The sequence below is a fragment of the Leptonotus elevatus genome, chromosome 21 (genome assembly GCF_054856555.1).
Source record: "Leptonotus elevatus isolate MCC_2025b chromosome 21, RoL_Lele_1.0, whole genome shotgun sequence".
Taxonomy (NCBI): domain Eukaryota; kingdom Metazoa; phylum Chordata; class Actinopteri; order Syngnathiformes; family Syngnathidae; genus Leptonotus; species Leptonotus elevatus.
In genome coordinates this window covers 15,768,096-15,791,293 of record NC_141259.1, presented here as the reverse complement: position 1 = coordinate 15,791,293, position 23,198 = coordinate 15,768,096, and the positions used below count along the sequence as shown (strand labels likewise).

The 23,198-nt window shown below is 47.4% G+C and overlaps 1 protein-coding gene across 6 annotated transcripts in view; it reads right to left on the bottom strand.

Annotated features, from left to right (window-relative positions):
* dpp6a (dipeptidyl-peptidase 6a) overlaps positions 1-23,198 on the bottom strand; it is a 101,872-nt gene that overhangs the window by 38,797 nt on the left and 39,877 nt on the right. For 2 of the 6 annotated variants that reach the window (XM_086065512.1, XM_086065516.1), the window contains exon 1: positions 20,968-21,097. The exons of 3 other annotated variants lie outside the window; for them this stretch is intronic. In XM_086065512.1, the coding sequence (XP_085921638.1) occupies positions 20,968-21,051 (84 nt within the window). In that variant the 5' untranslated portion in view covers positions 21,052-21,097. Of the gene's footprint in view, positions 1-7,279; positions 7,498-20,967; positions 21,098-23,198 lie in introns of those variants that run through there. One more of the 6 variants, XM_086065514.1, reaches the window with a different exon arrangement.

Below are 23,198 nucleotides of genomic sequence, written 5' to 3'. Positions count from 1 at the left end.
TATAATAACTACTTAACACCTCGTTTTTTTTTGGCCTCATTGACTTTTCCATATAATACAGAGGAGGAATCAAACAACGAGCAACACGAAGGAAGTTCACTTTTTCTCCTACGCCGAGCGGTGACCTTGAACGGCCGACATGCCGCGCACTCTTAATAGCAGGACGTCCCGCAGAGCATTTTATCCAAATTACCGCCGTCTAATTTTACACCCTCCGATTAATGAAGTCGCTGCGCCGGCAGGATTGCGAGACGCAAAACGTCGAGCGACTTGAGACGTTTTTAGATGTCGGGAAGGAGACAATCGAAAACAATCCTCAGCCAAGATCGGCGATTTCAAGTAGCAATAAAAATGTTCAAGTACTTCCTGGTAAGATTGCTCCACTTACAATAAAACTCCAATCGCCGATTAATTGGAAACAAATAAATAATGAATACAATACAATAACAAGAATAGAGATATGAGTTATAGGCAGAAGTTGTACAATACGTTGTCCTTTTCAAAGACATAAATACAACTTTTCACAACACAGAAAGAAGAGTTTCAAAGTAAAAAAAAAAAAAAACGCAGCAAAAACGGACTTGCTTAATGTCAATAATCGATATTTTAACGATGTTCCAATTTAGCACCTAAAAATACAAGTTGCGTTTTTTACAGTATGCATTTGAAATTTGCATTCGACGATGTTGATTTGAATTCGATGAATTGTTTCGCCCCATAAGTCGCGAGTGGTCACATGACAAGGTCATGCATTTTTCACGACGGCCGAGAAAGGCGGAGTGAAATAAAAACTGCGATGTAATCTGAAAGCGAAAAGAAAGGCGATCTGCTTGCGGACGTCTGGCAGCCGGCTGGCGAGCAAAAACGTGCGGGGGGGGGCTGGCGGGCGGGCGGGCGGGGCCCATGCAGGCCAGGGCCCGATGCCGGCCTAATTGGGAGCTTTATTGATTTCCGCGCCCGTCGTCATGCCTGAGGTGACCTTTTGTTGGAGAATAATTGCTCTATTAGCGGCTTTATTCAGGCGCCTGCTGGCGAGCATGCGCCATTATTGCGCAATAAGAGTTGTGTGGCCAGTAAACGAGTGGCCGCGTTGTGATATGTGGGCCGGCCGCAGACAGCCGCGCTGATTGGAACCTTCGCCAGTTCACTCGGCCAGCGGCGGCACGCCGTCGCAAACAAAATCACTTTCGCTGCGCCGAGTCGCCGCCGAAGAAGTCATTTGTCAAAAAAGGCCGGCTTGTTTTCTTAAGCCACTCGCTGTGTGTGTTTTCAGCAGATTGCGTTCCTTTTACCCAACGTTGGGTTCATTAGATTGACCCAGCAGATTGGCTGGAAGATTGCATTCCAACCTGGTCGCCATTTTGCGAATAGCCGCAGTCTTGAACAAAATAAATAAAAAAAGACCACCTGACAGTTATTCATGCTAATAAGCGCCTTGCGCAATCGGAATGAAGACAGCTCAAAATAAAGTTCAATAAATCAAAAGTACGTGCAAGGGGGCGGGCTTTGTAAGTCGGGCTTCAAAATTGGGTTTCCAGCCAGCGTTAAGGTTTCAAAATAGGGTTTCAAAATTGCATGCTTTTCAATAAAGGTTAAGGTTTCGTGGCAGGTTTTTAAAGAAGGGTCAGGATTGCAAGCCAGGCGCAGGATTTCAGCGCAGGTTTGAATTAAGGGTTTTCAAGCTAGGGTTTTAAAGCTCGGGTTACGCTGTCAAGCTAGGGACGGGGTTTTGGAAGCCGGCTTCCATAGTCGGGTTTCAAGCCGGGGTTACTTTACGGAGTCACGGTAGGTGTGAAAGTCTTCTTTGTTTGCATGACTTTTACAAGAGAACAAAAACAAGCAGCTTTGATCTGCGGCATCGCCATGGTAACGAACAAGACAATAAATCCAGACCACGAGAAGCTGTTTTGGATGCAAAGTCAAATCTGGGAACATGACAGACAACAGCATTGGCGAGGGAGGGGGGGGGGGGTGGTTGGGCGGAGGCGGGGGCGGGGGGTCGACCTGGTGGCACGCCGCCCACTTTCCCGCCGCCGCTGTCACATGAAAAAAATCCGCTCAATTCCAAGCGCCTTCGTTATTCCCGCGTGGAGCCAACGAGCGAGAGCCAGGCTTTCGGACGCTAAATGTCAAATGGCGAGGCGGGGCGGCGAGCACCTGAGCGGCGAGGCGGGACACGCCCCCAATTTTGACACCTCACCTCTTATTCAGTTCAAATAAAAAAATTGCATTAACAACAAGACGGGGGACAAAGTCAGCATCTTCCAACAAGAGCATGCCGATGACGACCCGTGTTTGCAGATAACAGCCGGCGGCCAATCAGGCGCCGGCATGCAGCCAGCGGCCAACGAACCTGCTCGGCGCTCCCGCCCGGCGAACGGCGAGCAAATTCAACCGTTCGATGACACCGGCAACTTCTGCAGCTCGTTATTAGGTTTCGCTTTTCCAAACAGGATCAGCGTTTAAAAACAAGGGTTTGAAAACAGCTGTCAAGATGTCAAGCAATGTCGACATGACAAGAGTTTGAAAACATTGTTTCAAGTCAGGCTTTCCAAATCAGGCTTTCAAGTCAGGCTTAGTTTGACTTTTGGGATTAGAAATGAGGATTTTGCGCTACAAACACGACTTCAGCTTTCAAAGACATGTTGAGGGTCTCGGACTCAAAACAGGCTTTCAGACCAGTTTGCTTTTTCTGGGATAGGGTTTGAATCCAGAATTTGGCTCCGCGTTTCAATTGATCATACTGTTAATATTTCAAATGAACAAGTGTTAGAATTCCAAATTTGCATTGAAGCTGTTATTATCGTTACACTTTCAAAAGAGGTTTCAACAGCATTTGAGAAAGCGGAAAACCGACTGCAGCGGCCTTTACTACAATTCTGACGTTTTGCTTTAATTAAATACTCAATGGAATATTATCCGCGAGGAAAGAAATTAGAGATAGGGTGAGAAGCTCGGTCATTCGGGAGGGACTCAGCGTCGAGCCGCTACTCCTCCGCGTTGAGAGGAAGCAGTTGAGGTGGCTGGGGCATCTGGTTCGGATGCCTCCTGGGCGCCTCCCTGGGGAGGTGTTCCGGGCATGTCCTACCGGCAGGAGGCCCCGGGGACGACCCAGGACACGCTGGAGAGACTACGTCTCACGGCTGGCCTGGGAACGCCTCGGGATCCCGTCGGAGGAGCTGGCTGAAGTGGCTGGGGAGAGGGAAGTCTGGGCTTCCCTGCTAAAGCTGCTGCCCCCGCGACCCGACCCCGGATAAGCGGAATTGAAGACGGAACGGAACGGAACGGAAAGAAAAGTACAGCATAAGACAGGTGAGTATCGGGTTTTGTAGTATCGGAGCATTTTCACGAATACCTATGGTTGAATGTGAACGCTATTCGCCAGACGGGATGATTTTCCTCACTGAATATTCATCAGCGCATTAAAACGAGATTTAAGAGCAAGCAATCGGCCGATCATCGTCAGGCTGCGAGCTGCGTCCGCTTCTCAGTCGAGGACGGAGGCGGAAACGGGCCGCCAATTAGCTCTTTGAAAAGTCATCATCATCTCCGCCTCGCATCTCATCGGGAAATCTGCTCAACGACGTCGCGTCAGGTGACCCGGCGTCGCGGTGACGTCGTTTGAAAATATTGCAAATACGATGCATAAGGCGCGCCGATGAAGTCAGTCAGGTTTCAATATTACGCCGCTTAACAATTTCTTGGACTGCGAGTTCGATAAGTTCCGAAAAGCTTGCCTGCCTGCACGCTTGAAGCTTTTATTACGATTGCAATCGAGCCCACGCCACGCAAAAAGGACCCCGCAGCATCATCGCTGATCTCGTCACGCCATGCGCAGCCCCCCCCCTCCCCCCTGCAGCCCCCCAACTATACTATTAAAGTGTAATCATGTGATCTCCTGCTACAAATACAACATCTCGGAAAAACCTCAAACGCAGTCAACATGGACGTCAGCGCGTTTCCTGATCTTGTGGCGTTCGCGCTTGATGGCATCTTCAGAGGTGAAACAAAAACGCCGGCGGCGGCGGCGGGATTTTTCTTTGTCTGATCTCAGCACAAAAAAAGGCCGGCCAGAGGATCAGATAGCGGCCATGAGCTTTTTATTTCAACTCCGTCTGGTTACAAATTCCGATTTTTGTTTTTCCCCTTTTGGACACACGCAACTATTTTTTATTATTTTTGCAGTTTTCAGGTTTGATCTGAAACAGCAAAATAACCCCAATGGAAAATATACAATTATTAAATGGTGTCAAGGAAATTGTAATAGATCTCAACTGAGAGGGGGAGGAGCTAAGTTTATCTTTGGTTGCTAGCGTTAGTTATAGAGAGTCACGGTTGCATGTTGAAAAGTTGAATCAATTGATCTGTAAGGCGTTTATTTTTAAAGCAAATTATTGAAATGGTATTTAATGCTTTTCAGATATTATTTTGGAGTGTATTGAATTGGACTCATTTCAACTTTCCCCATTGAAATAAAACAAATGTCATCTTTCGTTATTAGCATCGGCGATCCGTTGACCAGCTGCGCCGCCACTTATTTGCTTCCTTGTCGTTGTCCGATGGAGGCTTTCATCCCAAAACGCCAAAGTCAAATGCGTCAACTTAAAAAAAAAAAATGGATCAAGACGACTTTTTGCCTCGCTTTGATTTCGGGCCGCAGATGTTCTCACGCCGGCCTGAGCCTCGTAAGGCGGCAAAAAAGGGCCGATCGTCGGGGCCGGCCGGCTCGCTCGCTCGCCGCGCAAGGCCGAGCTCGAACCCGAGCTCGAACCCGAGCTCGAGCCCTCCTCATTGAATGCCATCCGACTTGAAAGCCGCGCCGAGCCTCGATCGCTGCGGGAAGAAGCTGAATAGCAACTGCCTGCCAGAACCGGCAAACCGGGCCGTGCTCACCATCATGAAAACAATTACAGCTGCTTGAAACGTCACCGCTCATTTTCACACAAACATCAACAAGTGCATTTCATTTTGCCGTTTGTTTCTCTGGCACACACCAAAAAAAGTCCATGCGTTAATATGACCCGCAACATGTTTAAGCTTAAAAACTTTTTTTTTTTTAAAGCACACTGATGACCTCACAGCGCCAAAAAAAAGCAAATTGGCCCCAAACTGACTCCCAGTCCAGCCTCTTATTGATTCATTGATTGATTTACAGATGTCTCGTTCATTTGTGTGCGTGCGTGCGTGCGTGCGTGTCGATTTAAGTGAAGGTGATGAGTGGCTGCCATGGCAACAGCAATGGCCGGCGTGTCATCGGCATGTGTTTTTTTTAAGCAGCAGTTACAATGCGAAAGAGACAAAGCCGCGGATTGCGCTCCATAAACAAGCCCAATGGACGCGTCCAGAAACATTGCCAGCCCACAGTGTTGCTTTTTAAATAACACAACAACAAACAAACAAACACAAGTTTAAAAAGTTAATTTGAAAAAAAGTCGTACCAGGTCTGTCATGATCAAAATGTAAAGAATGAGAACGTTTGTTGATCATTTAATGCTGCAATCCACTCCCTGGTGCTGCTCCTTCTGGTGTACTCACCTTGGCCACCAGATGGCAGGATAATACTTAATAAGAGGAGAATTCATATGTGCCCACGATGAGTATTGTCATAGTATCAACATTTGTGTCCAAGTATTCGTTGCTCCTAAAAAATTGCAACAATCACTGCTAACTGCTAGCAAGTCGCTAGCATTGTTTATTAGCATGAAGCCAAGCGGACTTTTTCATCTTTGTTGCATTGAAGATCTTCACATCCAATCAAATGGATGCAAATGAACCACACTGGCCTTCTGCTCACATTCCAACCCCCGAACCTTTTAGTCCAGTGAGCCAGAAGTGCTAACCACGCGCCGGGCCGAGCCGCCTCAAACCCTAAAAAAAAACAAAAAAACTGACAAGACAAATGGTGCCCAAATTGTCCTCCAAATGTGGAGGCGTGAAAAAGGCGCAAAATGATCCCCAATTGGCGTCCTGACCGACTGAGCGGCCTGCGAGCGGCTGATTAGCGGCCGGCCGGCGCTATCTGGGCCGAGCCGGCCGCCGTCTTCGGCCCGTGCCGTCCATCCATCAGGACGCGGCGACAGGACCTCACGCGCTCAACTCCGACATTCATCAGCCGCGACAGCTCGTCGCAAAAGCAGCCGTTCCCTTTTGGACAACGTTCACCGCAGCCGCCGCGCGCGCGACTGCGCGCGACTGCGCGCTACGCAAACCGCTACGCTATCAAAAACATCGGAGTCGATCGTTTATGGCCCACACAACGACAAAATACAAATATTGACATTTAAAGCTTTTAACTGGAGAAAATGATTTCGTGTCTCCAGAGCTCTATATGTACACAGTAAATATGATTAAAAGTCTACACACCCCTGTTCAAATGCGAGCTTTTCGTCATTTTCAATAATCCGTCAAAGTACACGGAAAAAAGCTGTTTTTGCAAAAGGGTAACCAAAAATACACAAGTGAGAGAATGATGCTTGCATAAGTGTGCACACCCTCTCAATACTACAGATGAGGCTGTGTTCAGAATTAACCAATCACATTGACTTTGATTAATTAGCTTCTGATGTTCTAGTAGGCTTTTCCTCATTTTGCTGATATGTCTGTCATTCTACTGCGAATAGTTTTTAGTGCTGGAGTTTATGTCGTTGCTGACTACAGTTTTTGCTGAACAATGCTGCCGACAATTGCTATTACTGTTGCTGCAGTGCAGTTTGGTATTGCACAGTATGTGCAGATGTTGATCGTACTGCAGCTGTTACATTGTTGACCTGATACGTGTTGGTCGATTTTTTTTCTGCCGGCAGTTTTTGCTCTTCACGTGTTTTGCCGCCGACGTTCCCGCTTACAGTGTTTACGGCGCGCTTGCGCACGTTAGCCTCATATTTTGTAAATACACACGCATTCATTCTTCAATTGACTTTCTTATTCTTGCGTGCCGCCAGCGGACGCGTCGCTGCCGCGTCTCCCAATTGCCGGCATTAATGTTGTCCTCCGCGATAAAGTGAGGCTTCCGTCTCGCCGCCAAAAAGGAGCCGTGGATTGGAAGAACGTTGACATGCCAAGAAGTCACCTGATGTCGACTTGGCGAGCGTGCCAACGTAATGCTGTTGAAACAACACCATCCATCACGCCGCTGCTTACGCACACGCACGCACGCACGCACGCACGCACGCACACACATGAAGTTCATTGGACTCTGCAGCAAGGTGAGTGAGGCGCACTTTCTGCCCCAAACGGGCTGCGACGGATTTTGCATGCCAGCTGATTTTTTTGCCGCTACCTGCTCCTGCTGCTGAGCCGCTTTCAGCGCGTTGCCGTCCTTGGCTGTCGTCATATTGATGATGATCAAGCAGCAGCAGCAAAATCGGGAAAACAAAACAGCAAAAAAAAAAAATAAAAAATGAAGATAAGCACCCGCGTGGCGGCAACCGGTGGGTGCCAGATGAGGAAGAAGAAGGAGCTCCACCGATGAGGAAGGTGAGGAAAGGATGCACTGCTCGGGACTAAGAGGAAGAGGAGGAGGAGGAGGAGGATGAGGAGAGAGAGAGAGCGAGCGGGCGAGCGAGTGAGCGAGCGAACGCATCAATTCAAGGCGACGCGCATGCAAATTAAGTGCTGGGACCTCCATGTTGAATTCATGAGGAATTTGGGCTTATTGAATATTAATTAGCCGCCCCTGGAACAGGATCATTTGCATCGCTAATTGGTTAACTAGAGAATAAATGCACGTTTGAGCATGTCAGCAGGCTGGAGGAGGGGGGGGGGGGGCGTTTTCAGCATGCTTTTGCATCCTGTTTAATATATATATATATATATATATATATAAATAATTTTTTTATTTTTTATTTTTTTTAAAGAAAGTTTTCACCTGTGGAAGCAGCACTTCACACAAAACCCGTGCAATCCAGTTTGTGCCGCTTATCAGAAGTGACAATTAGTCGCCGTGCATCCAACAAAACTATAAAGGACCGTTTTTGACTTTGATGCCCATTGGCCAAACTCGAGGCGCTACTTGAAAGTGGCTCTGGATATTCACACCAAGCCATGGCAGGCGAAAGTCAGCGTGGTGATGCTTCTTATATACGCCAGAGAGCCAACTATTGGCATGCAAGCCATTAAAAGGTCCTCCTCAACATGTCTCCTTTAAGAGGGGAATGGACCCGACCGCTGCCGTCTGATTGGCCGGCATGATTAATGACATTTGGCGTCGACATGTTCCCATCATGCACCGCGCGGAAATTACAATTTATTGGGAGTTGCGCTTTTTGTCTGCAGCTTGACTCGGTCTTGGGTCTTGGGTCTTGGGTTGATGCGCACTTAATTAAAATGAAGAGACGCCCGGAGGCAATTACCCACAATCCCGAGCCGACGACTGCGTGCCGGCGCATAATTTAGCACCTAAAATCCTGCCGATGTTCTACGACCCGCGGGCACGTCAGATGGGGAACCGCCACATTCATTTGATTCATTTCAAGGCGTGTACATTGCGCGCGCGCGTGCCAAGATGTGCTTTGGACTTTCTTGACTTTGTGGATTATTTGTCAGTTCATTCCGTCGTGTTCATTTTATGTGCCACGGTGCGACTGAGTGTAACCGGGATTATGTTTTTTTTTGACACTCTGGATTATTTCCACGTGTTTTTATCATAATTAACTGGCGGGACGAGCCGTCACATGAATCCGTTTCAAATGATTGCGTGCAAGAAACAAATGATTTAATTTAATTGATTATTTGCAGTCATTCTTTGTCAAGACGAGCCACACCGAACAAATGGAACAATGTAAAGTCGTCGGTGCAGTTTATATAACAACATGACTTGACTGTGCCATTGAAATCAGTCCCAATTTTTTTTAAAATCATGTCAAAACCATTGCAACAAAAGTGAGTAAACCCCCAAGTGAAATTTAACCAATTAGCTATTTTCCTTTCCTGATGTCATGTGAGTTGTTGGTGTTGTAAGTCGTGAATGGGCAGTTTTGTATTTTAGCCCGCTGGTCACTGGAAGGTCCGAATGGCACATCATGGCTAAACATTCTTTGAGGATCTCGAGGAAAATTGTTATTCTTTTGTGAAACGTGTGTGTGTGCACCCACATGGACAAAATACAGGTATATTATTTATTTATTTATTATTTATTTGCAGGGTTGTGCAGAATTTTACATTCTTTCTGACCACAGTTGGGTCAAAAAGACACCAACCCAATTATTTTGGGTTTCACCACAAATGGGATGGGCCCCTTTGGAAATCCCAAAAAGTGTTGTTGTTGTTGTAAGTGTGTGGTTTTTTTATTTTTACAGTGTTTAAATGAGCCTTAAGATTCCAAAGAGAGAATCTGTGTGACAAGAAAAGAGTGCAGTAAAAGGGATGAGCTGCATGCAGGTTTAAGAGCCACTTCCATCTGGACTGAGGGGTCCTAAAACAGAGCTTGGATTCGGTGTTACCAGTTGCCCCCCGGTGCGAATAAACGTTAACGAGACGCTCAAGACGAGAAGACGAGAAGACGAGAAGACGAGGACAAGGCGGCATCGGCATCATGATGACATCAGCAAAAAGCGCCGGCCTTTTCTTACGTTTGGTGTCCAGATCACACCAGACGCTTCAGTCCAGTTTGCAGCCCCCCCCCCCCCCTTTCCTTTTGTTGACGACCAAAAGAGACAAAGTCCCCTCGAAAAATATTGACACAACACCTGCGCAACTCCAAAAGGGAGAATGACGATCGATGCGAGGCGAGAGTCAAATAATCCTCCCCGGGGAGATGACGAGAGGCTGATTCAGCAGCACCGCTGTCAGAGATTCTCCTTCCCAGCACGGCGTCGCACGCCTGCCGAGACGAAGCGCCGCTCGGAACGAACGGCGCCGGACGGACGCCTCCCATTGGACGATTCGTGGCAAACATACGCGGTCAGCTAAACTGGCGATTTGGGAAATATTCCAGATTGGAAGGACGAAGGCGAAGGTATCACACATTCAAGCACACGTATTAGGGATGGGCGAGTACCGATAACAGGTATCGGCATCGGGCCAATAACAACCCTTTTTAAGGTATCGTGGAGGCTGCCGATAGCAAGTATCGGACCGATACAGACCGTTTTTAAAGGTATTGAGTACTCAAATTTTCTTATCATAAGCAGGCGTCCTTTCCAAATGATACAACGATGAACAAAAACATGAATGTTGAGTTCAAAAGTGCCCCCCCCCCCCAATTATTTTCATTCATTATAATTAATTCCGATGGAATGTTTCCTACGGGGAACATTTGCATGACTTATTGCAACCGTAGTAGTAGTAGGACCCCATTGCGTATTTTCAAGTGATCATTTAAGTGCAAGAAGAAGAAGCAGAGAAGGTCCCCAACGAAACAGTAATAATCGTCGATCCCACAGGGCGGAGAGAAAAAATGCTGGTGGGGATTTTTGTATATTCTGCCTGTTTGACGATTATATTTAATACATAACATTGATGCTAATTTCCATTAGCCCATCTATGTTAGCATCAAGCTAGCAGACCTTCATTCAACGAAATGATACGTTTCGTCTGAATGTTAACTTCAAGAGTCAAGAGCACGCGAGCTTGTGTCACAATCCGCAAGATTTCTCGCGTGTTCATGACAACCGTCGACTTGCGCGTTAACAAATAAAGAAAGAAATCCGAGGCAGCGTTCAAGGCAGGCCTGGAATGACTTCAGACTTTGCGGCGTGAGGTCTGAGACGCCCGCCAAGGAAGAAGACGCTTTTACATTTTTGGTGTGAGACCAGAAAGAAAGAAAAAAAAGTGCTGATGTTGGATTGCAATTTACATTTGTGTTAACACGGCAAGATGGGGCCATTTTGAAGCAATTCCCTTAAACTTGGCGGTGAATAATGCATGAACGGTAATGGCAGCCTCCAGACGAGGCCGATTTATGAATTTGTTCCTGCCGACGCGCAACCGAATTAAGATTGTTGTCGCGTAATGTACAATCAACTTCATTGAGATATTAAAAAAGTCCATTTTGAGCGCATGAAATGTTGTAAATGTTTAATCAGGAAGACACTTTAGGGAAGGAAGAATTTACGCTGCAAAAACAAGTACATTTCTTAATTTAAGCAAAATGATCTGCTGATAGAACAGGAAAATAAAACAAAAGGCAACAATGGAGGCTTATTATGAAACTATTAAAACGGTGGCTGAACATTTGCAGCGCTCGCAAACGTTGTGGGATACCTTCTTTAGCTTAGCTTTAGCTTAGCTTTAAACTACCTACAGAGATTCATTTACTCTTAACCAGCCAACAAATCTCATTAACAAGCAGTAATACCTTTTTGCATCAATCATCTTTTCATCAGGTATCGGTATCAGTACTCGATAGCAGTATTGGTTGCTATCAAGAACGATGAATTGCCATTCGTTGCATACAATTTTAAGGAAAATGCTTTGTTGGGATTTCAAATCGATCGGTCATTGTTTTAAGATGAGGACTCGTACTGGTCCGTACGGGCCTGGAAAAAAATGTGGCGGAACATCCCGAATCCAAGTTCCAAAGCTTGAGTAGCAAACCTTTTTCAAGGCACATTGAATTTGGAGAAATCGCTCCTGAAATTTCAGAAAGGCGAGCAACGCAGGGAAACACAAGCCCTGAAGAAGAAACAGAGCTGAAGGGTCACGAGGTCGTTTTCTTTGAAAGAGAGAAAAAAAAAGCATCACTATTTGGGGACGTTGTGTTTGTTTGTACTTCGTGTTTGACGGGTGCACACAATGTGTGATAAACACAATCGGCAAATAAAGTGAGGCGGCCATCTGCAAACGTTTCGCCTGCTCACTGAGCTGAGGTGCAAAAATGCTTTCGCACAAACTGCCTGGGAAGAAGAAAAAACAACAACAACATTTGCCTCCATTTGATGCAGTTGATGACGTACGCTGTCAAACGCGCAAACATGCTCGCGGACCAGTTTGCGGCAAAATAACATCCCGGCTCGCCTTCAACGCCGGAGCCAATTTGTGCTGAGGCCGCAAAGTGCGTGCTGACAATTACGGCTTCACGTTACATCGCCAACGCGCGCGCTGACCTCGTCCGCAATCGCGTGACGCGCATTTCGAAAGGAAGACAGACACGCCGCTTCTGAATGGCCGTCGTTACTCAAGCAACGACTCATCCTGTAAAAAAGTCCCAAGATAAACATTTTCATCTTTTGCATGTTCTTGCGTGAGAACGCACACAAACTGAAGCAGCGTGATCAAAAAGGATCAAAGCGGAGCACACGGAAACCATTCGGGGGGGAAACGGAATAATCACAGACAGCAGAAGAAGAAGAGCTGTCCATCCATCCATCCATCCATTTTCTGTACCGCTTGTCCTCACAAGGGTCGCGGGGGTTGCTGGAGCCTATCCCAGCTGGCTTTGGGGCAGTAGGCGGGGCACACCCTGAACTGGTTGCCAGCCAATCGCAGGGCACACGCAGACCAACAATCACAATCGCACCTATGGACAATTTTGGAGTGTCCAATTCACCTGCCATGCATGTTTTTGGAATGTGGGAGGAAACCGGAGTACCCGGAGAAAAGCCACGCAGGCACGGGGAGAACATGCAAACTCCACCCGGGAAGGCCGAAGCCCGGACTTGATCTCACAACCTTTGCACTGGGAGGCGGACGTGCTAACCAGTCAGCCACCGTGCCGCCCCGAAGAAGAAGAGCTAAAAAAAAAAAAAAAAAAAAGCTAAAAGCTAAGCTACAAAACAATAATAAAAGGAGCTAAAAGACAGTAAGATAAATACTCGGGGGTGTGCTATTGGCAGAATTACGGTCATTTTAGCAGACACGCACACTGTGATTGAGCTTCTTGCCTTTTTTTTTTTGCTTGGACGGCATTTTAACCGGATGGAAATTTCCCCCAAACAAAAGCCGATGTGCTTCCGAGCAAAGCGCGATGGGAAGAGAGAGGCGAGCGCTGGCGAGCGCCAATGCCGCTTTCCCTTATTACAACTTATTCCTCAACAAAAGCGCTGGCCTCAGCCTTTTACCGCTTCCGCCCCAAATGAGAAAGGCGCTCCAAATGTTCTGAACCCCCCCCCCCCCCACCCCTCCACCCCCAAGGGGCCGGGAGACAATCACAAGGACTTTTTACAACAATGTGACTGATGTGCAAGCGCGGCGGAGGTGCCGCGGATCCTCCTAACCTTAAAAGTGTGGAAAACAACAACGCGGGGAGCTCGTCCGGACCACAAGCGCTCGAGGTGCATTTCGGGGTCGTGATGAATCGCGTCCAGCGGGGGAGCACATTTGTCACAGCGGGACCGCCAGGAGGAAAATTGAGCGCCGACACGGACCTTTGTCGGCTCCGTGGTCGTCACCCGGGCCTTTGGGTTCGAAGGAGAAACGGCGCGGTGGATCAGAGGGAGCTCGATTGTGCCGGAAGGCGACGATGGCCGCTTCTCGTCAGTCGACAAGGGTTCGAAAAGTTTCGGGAAATCAAATTGAATACTTTTGAACGCCGTTTATAATGCCAGCTAAAACGAATGCTGCTCCGTAATGTGCGGCTTTCAGTCCATCACATTTCGTGATCGTCATCTCAGGATGAATGAACTCATTCATCTTTATCACCAATTGCCTGTTTTACATCCGTTGTTTTTGTAGGCTTGCTAAAAGTTGACAAATGCGTTTACGGTTGTAACAAAATTCCTTGAAACAGTCATTTAGAAAATAATTTGGAGTTAAAAAGCTCGCAAAGAACAGAAAAGATACTACACAGTTAAAGGAGTGTAAAACCTTGAGTCATTTTTGGTTTCATGTTGGAGACATAAACTGTACATGATTCTTTTCAAATTGAGAACAAATTAATTGTCAAATGTGGAACTTGTTCATTGTAAATTGGACAAAACTCGTCCCCAGTCTCCACACGTACATAAAATGGATGCTTCTGGACGTCGGTTTGAATGATTTTGAATGATTGACGGCCTTAATTCTGCCAAACGCTTTTTAATGACCGGCAAAAAAAAAAAAAAAAAGTCAACCTTTCAGTGGACAAGAGATTGAAATGAGAGACACAACTTGGAATTCTTCCCCTTTGATCCGGATCATATTCACACAAACGCGAAGCTCCTTGAACCTTGACACGTCTGCTAATGGCGGCGAGAGCGGCCCGATAACATCCGCAGCAAAGCACTGTGGGTAAAGGACCAGTTTGGAGAACATTCGCGCCACCTTTACGTCACCTTTACGACTTGAGCAGGTGACAGGCCGCCGCCGCCGCCGCCGCCGCCGCCGCCGCCGAGGTGGGCCGGCCCGTAATTGAGCCTCGTTGTCGGACATAATTGGACATAACGAGTCGCTCTTGTCTGCGGTCACCGGGACACGAGGCGGGTGGGAAGTGGAGGGTGGGGGGGGGGGGGGGGGGGAGTTGAAAGGCGATTGTAACTCAGTTATGAGCCAATGACGTGGCCAGGGGGAAGGACGCGACCTTGTGACGCTCTCCAAATGAGAACGCGCCGCCGCTGAAGCTGAATTGACTCGAAATGGCGGCCCACAAATGCATCATGGGAAAAAAAAAAGCCGCATTGAAGCAAAAGTTGGACTTTTTTCGTAAGCCCAAAACGTCTCAACGAGCCAGGCCTGAAATCAAATCAATATCTTGACTTAAAAAAAAAAGTGATGAGAAAATGGATGACAACACAAACATTCTACTGATCTGCTCACCCGACAATCCGTCTCACGCTCGCATTCCTGCCGACACGAAAATGTTGCCCATGAATAAAACAAATCAAGTTTGACTCCGCCTCCCGCTGAGAGAAGGATAGCGTGGAAATGTCAACATGCGGCGTCAGAGTCGGACTGTCAAAGCGGGCGGGAAATGAAGAAGAGCGCACGGGTGAACGATCACAGCCGGGACCTGCGAGTGCGTCGCCCCCTGCTGCGACGGATGACAAACTTGTGCGTGGAAGACGAAGTGTGCGTCTTCCAAGCGCGCGTCGTACGGTGAACGCGCGCATGACTCTTCGCATATATCTGCACAACTTTTCAAAATGGAGGAATAGCCTGGTCGGGACAATTCTTCAGTGTTTTGAGAGTTAAAGCACTTGTTTTGCGATTAAAAAAAAGATATTGAACATCAGACTGAACTCAAATTTACCAAAATCCTCACACCACCCAAAAATACACACACAGCAAAAAACGTTATTTATTTATTCTAACCCTAACCCTAACCCTCTTACTAAAACAATACAAACAATGTTTGTATAACCCTAACCCTAACCCTAACCCTAAACCCTAAACCCTAACCCTAACCCTAAACCCTAAACCCTAACCCTAACCCTAACCCCTAACCCCTAACCCTAGCCCTAAACCCTAACCCTAACCCTAAACCCTAAACCCTAACCCTAACCCTAACCCTAAACCCTAAACCCTAAACCCTAACCCTAAACCCTAAACCCTAACCCCTAACCCTAGCCCTAAACCCTAACCCTAACCCTAGCCCTAAACCCTAACCCTAACCCTAAACCCTAACCCTAAACCCTAACCCTAACCCCTAACCCCTAACCCTAGCCCTAAACCCTAACCCTAGCCCTAAACCCTAACCCTAGCCCTAAACCCTAACCCTAGCCCTAAACCCTAACCCTAGCCCTAAACCCTAACCCTAACCCTAACCCTAAACCCTAACCCTAACCCTAACCCTAAACCCTAAACCCTAACCCTAACCCCTAAACCCTAACCCCTAAGAATTATTTTGTGAATGTGACTGCTTTTGTGTGTGCGTAAGAGATGTTTTTTGGCCCATACGAGGTCGCCGTCGTCAGCAGCAGCTGTCGGCCGCGGCTAATTCGGCCATTAGCCGCGGCCGCCCAGTCGGCAGCCGGCGCGAAAAACGGCGCCGGCTGAAGCCCGGGCACGTAGGCTGGACCTGACATTTCAGTAAGTCGAGAAAAGAAGAACAAAAACAACAAAGTGAGGTCTTCAAGAGTGTTTCTTCGGGCAGCGGTGTGTTCTCACCTGCTGCTTTGATTTTGACACGGACCAATTTGGAGCAAAACAAAACGCCAGAGAGCTTCGATTGGCGGCAAAGAAACATTTCACACAACAGCACCTTGCAAACGGTAAACGCGTCTGCTCTTGTTTACGAGAACTGCGTTTCATTCCAAAGTCATCCCCCGCATACTCACGCTTCACTATTTAGGAATTCTTCTCTTTTTCTTTTTGTTAAGCCCCCAAAACAGCAAGCAAATGAATGTGATTAAAATGCAGTGCATTTTTTAAACATACATTAGGGGGTGTGGCCTAATGAGTCAGAATCAGAAGCTCTGACTCCACCCCACAATGTAAAAGCGCTTTGGTCAAAAACAACCAATTCGGGTCCAAAATGGACCAATTCACAACTTGGGTCAACATGAAACAACCTTCTGGCTTGTTTTATACAAAACGACAACATTTTTGTGGGGGTTGTGTTTTGTAAAACAAAAAAGTGTGTTCAAATTGACCCAAGCAGTGGCTCGGTTCAATGATGACCCAAATTGGGTTATTTCTGACACAACATGTTTTAAGAATGAAAGCCATTTCGCACAAGTCCTCCATGATTTTTGTGAGTGTTTTAATTTTTTATAAATCATCCAGGAACGAGCTGTATGGGATTAAAATTGGATTTGCGCTATTCGCGGCAAACCTCGGTCCCGAGCAGACAATTCTGCACATCTTGTTATCTCCATCAAGTTTGAGACTTGAAATCGTCTCCACTTTTTGTCTACTTTCCATCTGGAACGAGCGAGGCCAAGAGACAAATGCGCCATTAACTCTGCGGCAAAGCAGCCACGCTCGTTATCATCGCCATTAAAACATAAATATTTGATTGTAGCATAAAAGGCCTCTTGTTGAAATGGGCGCGCGCGCGCACGCACGCACGCACGCGCGCACGCGCGCACGCACGCACACAAGCCAGCAGCGCTTCGACGCAGCGCGCCTCCAACAATTACAAACATCCCGGAACCGCAGAGTGTTGCTCAATCTTGCCGAGCGGCCTTTTGTGTCCCCGCGGAATCCGAATTATTTATAAAAATGATTTATTAAGGCCTGACGGGCAACGCATCTTGTGTGGCTGCTCAAGTGTGCCTTATGAATACAGAATCCCGCGTGGTCGAACCGCACACGCACAACAATATGTTGCAAGCAAACAAAAAAGTGAGGATTCAATTGAGGACTTTGAATTGGATCCTCATACACACAAGATGTTTGTGGAGCTAACTTATTAGCGTCAAAATACATGGCATGCGCTGCACATTCACAAAAAGATCAAATGTTGCACAATTAGGCAACTGTGACTCAATTTTGGTAGCAATTAGACAAAATGAGTGCTTAAAAGCAAAATGGCCGCCGAAAGACTTTTTTTGTGGGTCATGCCAAGCACATTTTTATTGCCAAGTCGAAACTAGCTGCAGCGGCGCAATTTCGAAACGTGTTTGAGTTTTGTGTTTTATGACAAATCCTCAAACAAAAACGACAAAAACATTTTAGCGCGCACGCATGGCTGGAATTTGGTACTCTCATTCGGAATGAGTTATTTTGTCGGACTGCAATCAAAGCTAAATGGTTGACTTGCTGTGAATTTTCCGTCACGGTTTCCTCGGGCTTTTTTTTGTGCATCCATCCAAATTTCCCGTCGCGAAGTGAAAGTGGCTTTGGGGGCTGAATTTTTTCAAAATGTTTGCAAAAGCCCAAATGTGCCCGAATGGTCGCAATCAAGCAAAAATGTTTGCGGGCAAAAAAAAAAAAATGCTTGTGTTTTTTCAGGCATGGCTTGTGAGACGTTGGCGTGCGCGCTGCTGATAAGCGCGCCTCCCAAATGTCATGTTGCCAAGTGCAAATTTTCAAGACAATCCGGCAGCCATTGGAGCTTTTCAAATGTAGCAGAACGAACGAACGACGATGCACTCGATAGAAGAAGAAGAAAATCCCAAATGCGTCCAGTGGGACGCAATGTGCGTGTTTAGCACCGCGCGTTTCTCGTTATCTCTGAAAAGGACGATTTTTTTATTTGTATTTTTTTGCCGTCGCAACCTCCGTCGCGCTCTCCCGCCTCGTTCAAGCATCTTGTTGTGAACGGTGCCTTGTTTTTCTTTCACTCAGCGGGCTTCTGCACTCGCGCGTAATACGCTCAACATTTTCAAGTCAAATTCTGCTCTCCGCATGCTTTCAAAACAAATGCGCTCGCTCGCTCGCCAGGAGACGGACGGCTCCAAGCAAGGATTTTTTTTTTTTATTTGGGGCCGCTGAATAATGTGAGCAGTCCAGCCAAGCAACAAAAACAACACTTGAAAAGAACAACTTGCAGCCAGAGTGCACAAGGCTGACACGCCGCTGCTCATTTACAGTCGGAGCCACTCAAAAAGGAAGACAAATTCTTGCCGTAACAATAATGTCAATTTTGACTAATGGGAACAGCGAAGGTCATGTGACCGTGATTTGTTTGAAAGGTGAATTTGCATGTCCTTCTCTTGGACAAAGTCAAGCGGAATGGCTTTAGTTTCTGTACGCTCGTAACCATGAAAAGAGCGACTTGAACGTCCTCCGACAAGCATCGTCAGGAAAACAACAACAACATCTGTGCAATCTCTTTGCAATTCCCATGAAAGAGGAGCGTTCGAAACACGAGACGCCCTCTTGACGAGGTCTTCCCGTCACTCCGGTTAAACGAGAAGCCTGTTAAAGAGTCAACGCAAACATTAGCCCGGTAGCAACGGTGGCAATGTAAACACGGGCGGCGGCGGCGGCGGCGGCGGCGGCGGCGGCGGCGGCGGCGGCCATGTCGACCCAACCTGATTGAATGGAGTCAAGTGGGGTTGAGTACAACTTAGCGGGTCGACAGCAGCAGATGGAGCGATTCGCGGCGCACGCCGTGAGTGATGCGGCCCCAATTGAAGGCAAAAGCAGCGCGCCGAGATTGATGGCGCCCGCGAGAAAAGGAACAGAAAGCCTCGCCGCTCGCTTCTGATTCAGGACCAGATTAGCTTCTGAGAACCGCTCGGTATTCAGGACCGGCGCTTTTCCCTGAGCCTTTGAAAGCGATTGTCCCGCGGGGATCCAATATTGACTAGCTTGGCCTCCGCAGCTTGGAATTTCATTCCAACCTTACTTTACCTGCCAGAACCTTTTTAAGCAAAGGCAAAACTTTCAGGTTCTCGTCGGGAAGGACTGCCAGGGGCGGTCCAACGTGTTAATCAACCGGTCAGGCTGGACTTCTTGGAGTGCATTGCAGTGAATTCCCGCTCTTCCTGCTACAAAAAAGCTAAAACGGTGTAAGATGCTAATAGAGAGCGGCGGCTAAGCAATCAAAATGGCTTCTTTGTCCCAATATTAAGCAGGTCCCAAGCGCACGGTCGTCATAGCGATTCACACCATAAACCCACCAAAAAAGGGAATTGAACTTTAAATTCCTTCTTATTTACTTCCAAAGTCACGTTTGTGTTCTCATTCAACATCCGCATCTGATCTAAAAAAGGCATTTTCATTTACCGAAACGAGATTGACGTCCTGCTTTTCCATGTCTAAGAATCATGGGAAATGCTGCGGGTGGCTAAACTGCAAAGTCCGCCTCCAACAGCTGCGGAGACCGAGCAAAAACCGTGAGTGCCTCGATTGTTTAGCGCTGTTGAACTGTCAAGCAAGATAGCATTTAGCATTTGCTAAAGTCGTCACAGTCCTTCGAGCCGAAAATGCGAGTGCTGACTTCAGATTATAATACGCCACGCTAGCATGCTAGCCTAAATAACAGGCTAGCACAAGCTGATGTGACATTACACTCGATGACACCGAGAGTCCACCAGATGGCGCTAAAGTAACATTGCTATTGCTTTGACCTGAGCACAAAGTTTTCAACAAATAACGGACGACAGTTTCCCGAAAGAAAATTGCTCATTCCGGAACGATACGCGGGATTCAGTGCACGCCATTTTTCCCAGGTCAGCGACAAGGCACTTTTCCAACTTCGGCATCTCACAATAAATCACTCGGATGCGTCGCACGTTGTTCGGTGTGCGTCCCGACGGAAAAAGCATTCGTCCAAAAAATGACAGCTTTCAAGAGTCCAACTCTAATTGATGAATTACTCATTTAGGGGGACGTTGTGTCTGAGGACTATTTGTCCCCCGTTCATGTCGCTTGTTAGTTCAAGTAAAACACGGCAGACCGGCTGACTTCCAAAGACGAGAATTGACTTTGACGCGGCGTCGCTTGGCTTTACGTCCTTCCTTCCCAATCTCATTCATCGGGACGTCTCAAGGGACGGAAGGACGGACTCGAAAGGCCAAGCCACGTTTCGCTTGTGGCGTCAGCTTGTCTCCTCCGCTCATCTTTTTTATTTTTTTTACTCCGCTCATCTTATCACACGCACGCTTTTTGTGCTGGTGTTCAAAGGTGTCACCCGCGAACGCGTTCGAGACCAATTCCGGTCCAAACGCCGTTCGAAGCGGCAGTTGGCCGAACTGATTGTTGCTGGCAGCGAGACGCAAGTGCAACAATTGCAAAACACACGATAAAGAGGATGTGCGTTTATTGGGTGAAGGTTGAAAGCCCCGCTTCTTTTTGCCATGCATCTCCTTCCGCATAATTCATCCGATTCTCATCATTCCAATTCCGACCGATTCCAAAGATTCCGATCACAGGAGCTTGTATTTTTCTCGTCGCAAATATTCACTCTTTTCCCAAAATTCCACAATTTTCACACAAAAATTCATTCCCAATGACGATCAATTTCCCCCAAGAGTTGTTAACCCTTCGTTCCCAACAGCGCATTTAACATTAAATGTTTACATTGCTGCCATTTGAACTTGAAATCATTCAGCTCATTCTATTCACCCATTTTCAACATTTTTACAATATGAATTCTTATATTAGCGTATTCGACATGAATCCTCTCTCAAGGTTACTTCAGCAATTGAAACCGTTCCAACTTTAACAATATTCAACATTCAAGCCATATCATGTCATATTCACATCGTACCCGCAACTCACCCTCCAGAATCTCTTTGCCGTCTCGACCCTGGAGGGTTTCCTGCCGAGGCCCAGCGGCGTCCCGAGCGAATGCTCGAACATCATCTTGCCGTTGCCGTCGGCGTCGGCGGCTCGCTTTTGTCTTCTTTTTGCCGTCACCACCTCGATCCCGCGGACCTTCTGCCCCGCCTCGTCTCATCGGCGCTTCCCGCTTTTACCCAGCCAGCCGCTGACCCCACCCCCGTCCCGGACCGTTAGCCCGCCCATCCAGCACACGCAAACAAAAACAACACCGCTCGCTCCGTCTCCGAATTTCCGCCCATTAGGAAGCACTTATGGATGTTGGCCATCGGCCAAGATGGCCGTTCTACTTTGGGCCGCTCCAGGAGAGTCTCGGACTAAAGTGAAGCGCGAGGTTTTGAGGCTTCCGGCGCATCAGCGCGATGAGGAGGCCGAAGCTGACGAGCGTGAACGGAGGGAGGCGCGGGCGCGGGCGCGGGCGCGGGCGCGGGCGGAGGTAATTCAACACCTGCCAACGAGCCGCCGCGGAGGGAACAATCAGCGCTAAACGGTTTACTCTGCCATTAGAGCATCAACACGGCGTTCCGGGCTGAGCGAGCCTGAAGGAAAAGGCGCACTTGACGTATCCGACCGCGTCTCCGGGAAATAAACCCGGGACGGATTGTGGCAGGGGTACGCCGTGGATCCATCTTCTCACACTTACGCTCGTTGTTTTATAGCAAGAGGACAGAATATTCTGCGGGCCTTGCAAAATCAGTCCAAATGCAGTCAAACAGCCCGGGAGCGAAGGGGGTTGCTTCGGTGCAAATGGCTGCCAGTCAATGAGTTAAAAGTGGAAGTCGGTGGCACAAACGCCATTAAAAGCGATCAACATTCAGTTGTGAAAATGTCTTGAAGATGAAGACTTGCAAAACTTGAAATGTTGGACAAATATTAATAAGTGCAGTCAATACCAAACACGACGAAGGTTTGAATGTGAGCGAAGAAGACATGTAATCACTTTCACGTCAACTTTTAATCACGTCTTCCTTTGACTCGTCAAAGAGAATAAGGATGACGATCGTCACGTTAGCGATCGCGCTTGAAAAAGTTTGCCTTTTCCCCGACACAATGTGATTAAAAACATTTCAGCGCGCTGGAGATGATTTCTGACACGCCGCATGCTGATGCGAGCCGAGCGGCGCCTCGTGTGCAAATAACGCGCGTGTGCGCGCAACGTGCTGAGTGACTCCTAATAACTCCTCGTTCCCTGGATCGGCCACCCACGCATCTTTAAAAGCCGATTTTTTTTATCATTACAATGCAAGAGGAACTTTTTTCTCTTTTTTTTTTTTTAATCTCCGTGCGCATCTCATTTCAATTTGGAAAATTATATTAGGGCATCTTCCGGCCTGGGGGCTCCGCCTCATTACAATAGAACACACTTTAATCAGAAAAAGGGGAGAGAAAAAAACAGAGCCTTAATCAAAAATGGAAATCGCACGTGTTCATTCGTCGTCCTGCTTGTGATGCGTCGACGGCGGCGGGTTGCCAGTTTCAAGAGAAAGAAATGAAGATATCCACCCGCAAACGCTAATCATGTTATTAACCAAGCTCGGCATCTGGCGTCATCTTTACGCCTCACAAACTTCAACAAATGAAGCGGCAAAGTCGCCAGAGGGGAAGCAAAATACACGTCACGGGCGAAAATGGCTTTTCTTGCTCATTTCCAAGCCCGAAAGAATCAAACAGGAAGCGGAAATTGACGGTCAAAAGCCAAAGTCCCAAAATGTTCAATCCAACTGGGCCCAAAAGTTGTTAGCAATTTGTCACGTTTCCATCCAATTGTTTCCAATTTTTTAAGCGAATTGACTGAAAATGCGCAAAACGGACATGCGGTGCAACTTGCGGCAGTAGGTGGCGCTATACACCATAGTGATGCGATCCACCGTGGATTTAAAAGAAGAAGACCAGGATGACGTCGTACGAGTTCGCTTTTTGTCATTCTTGATCAACTGTCGCGTTTATTTTTCTCTTTTCCATCTTAAATTGCATTCTTTAATGAATTCCATCAAGATTTCCGTTTTGTCGTCCCCCACAAACATTCCTGATTTTATCGTCCGCCGGTCAGAACGTGCGACGTGTACGCGGTCTTGCCAGCGTTTATTCGGTTTTCCTTTTTTTGATACGCTTGGAAATCCAAACCTCTCCCAGCGTAAAAACTTCTTGGGGTGCACATTTTGGGCCCTTAT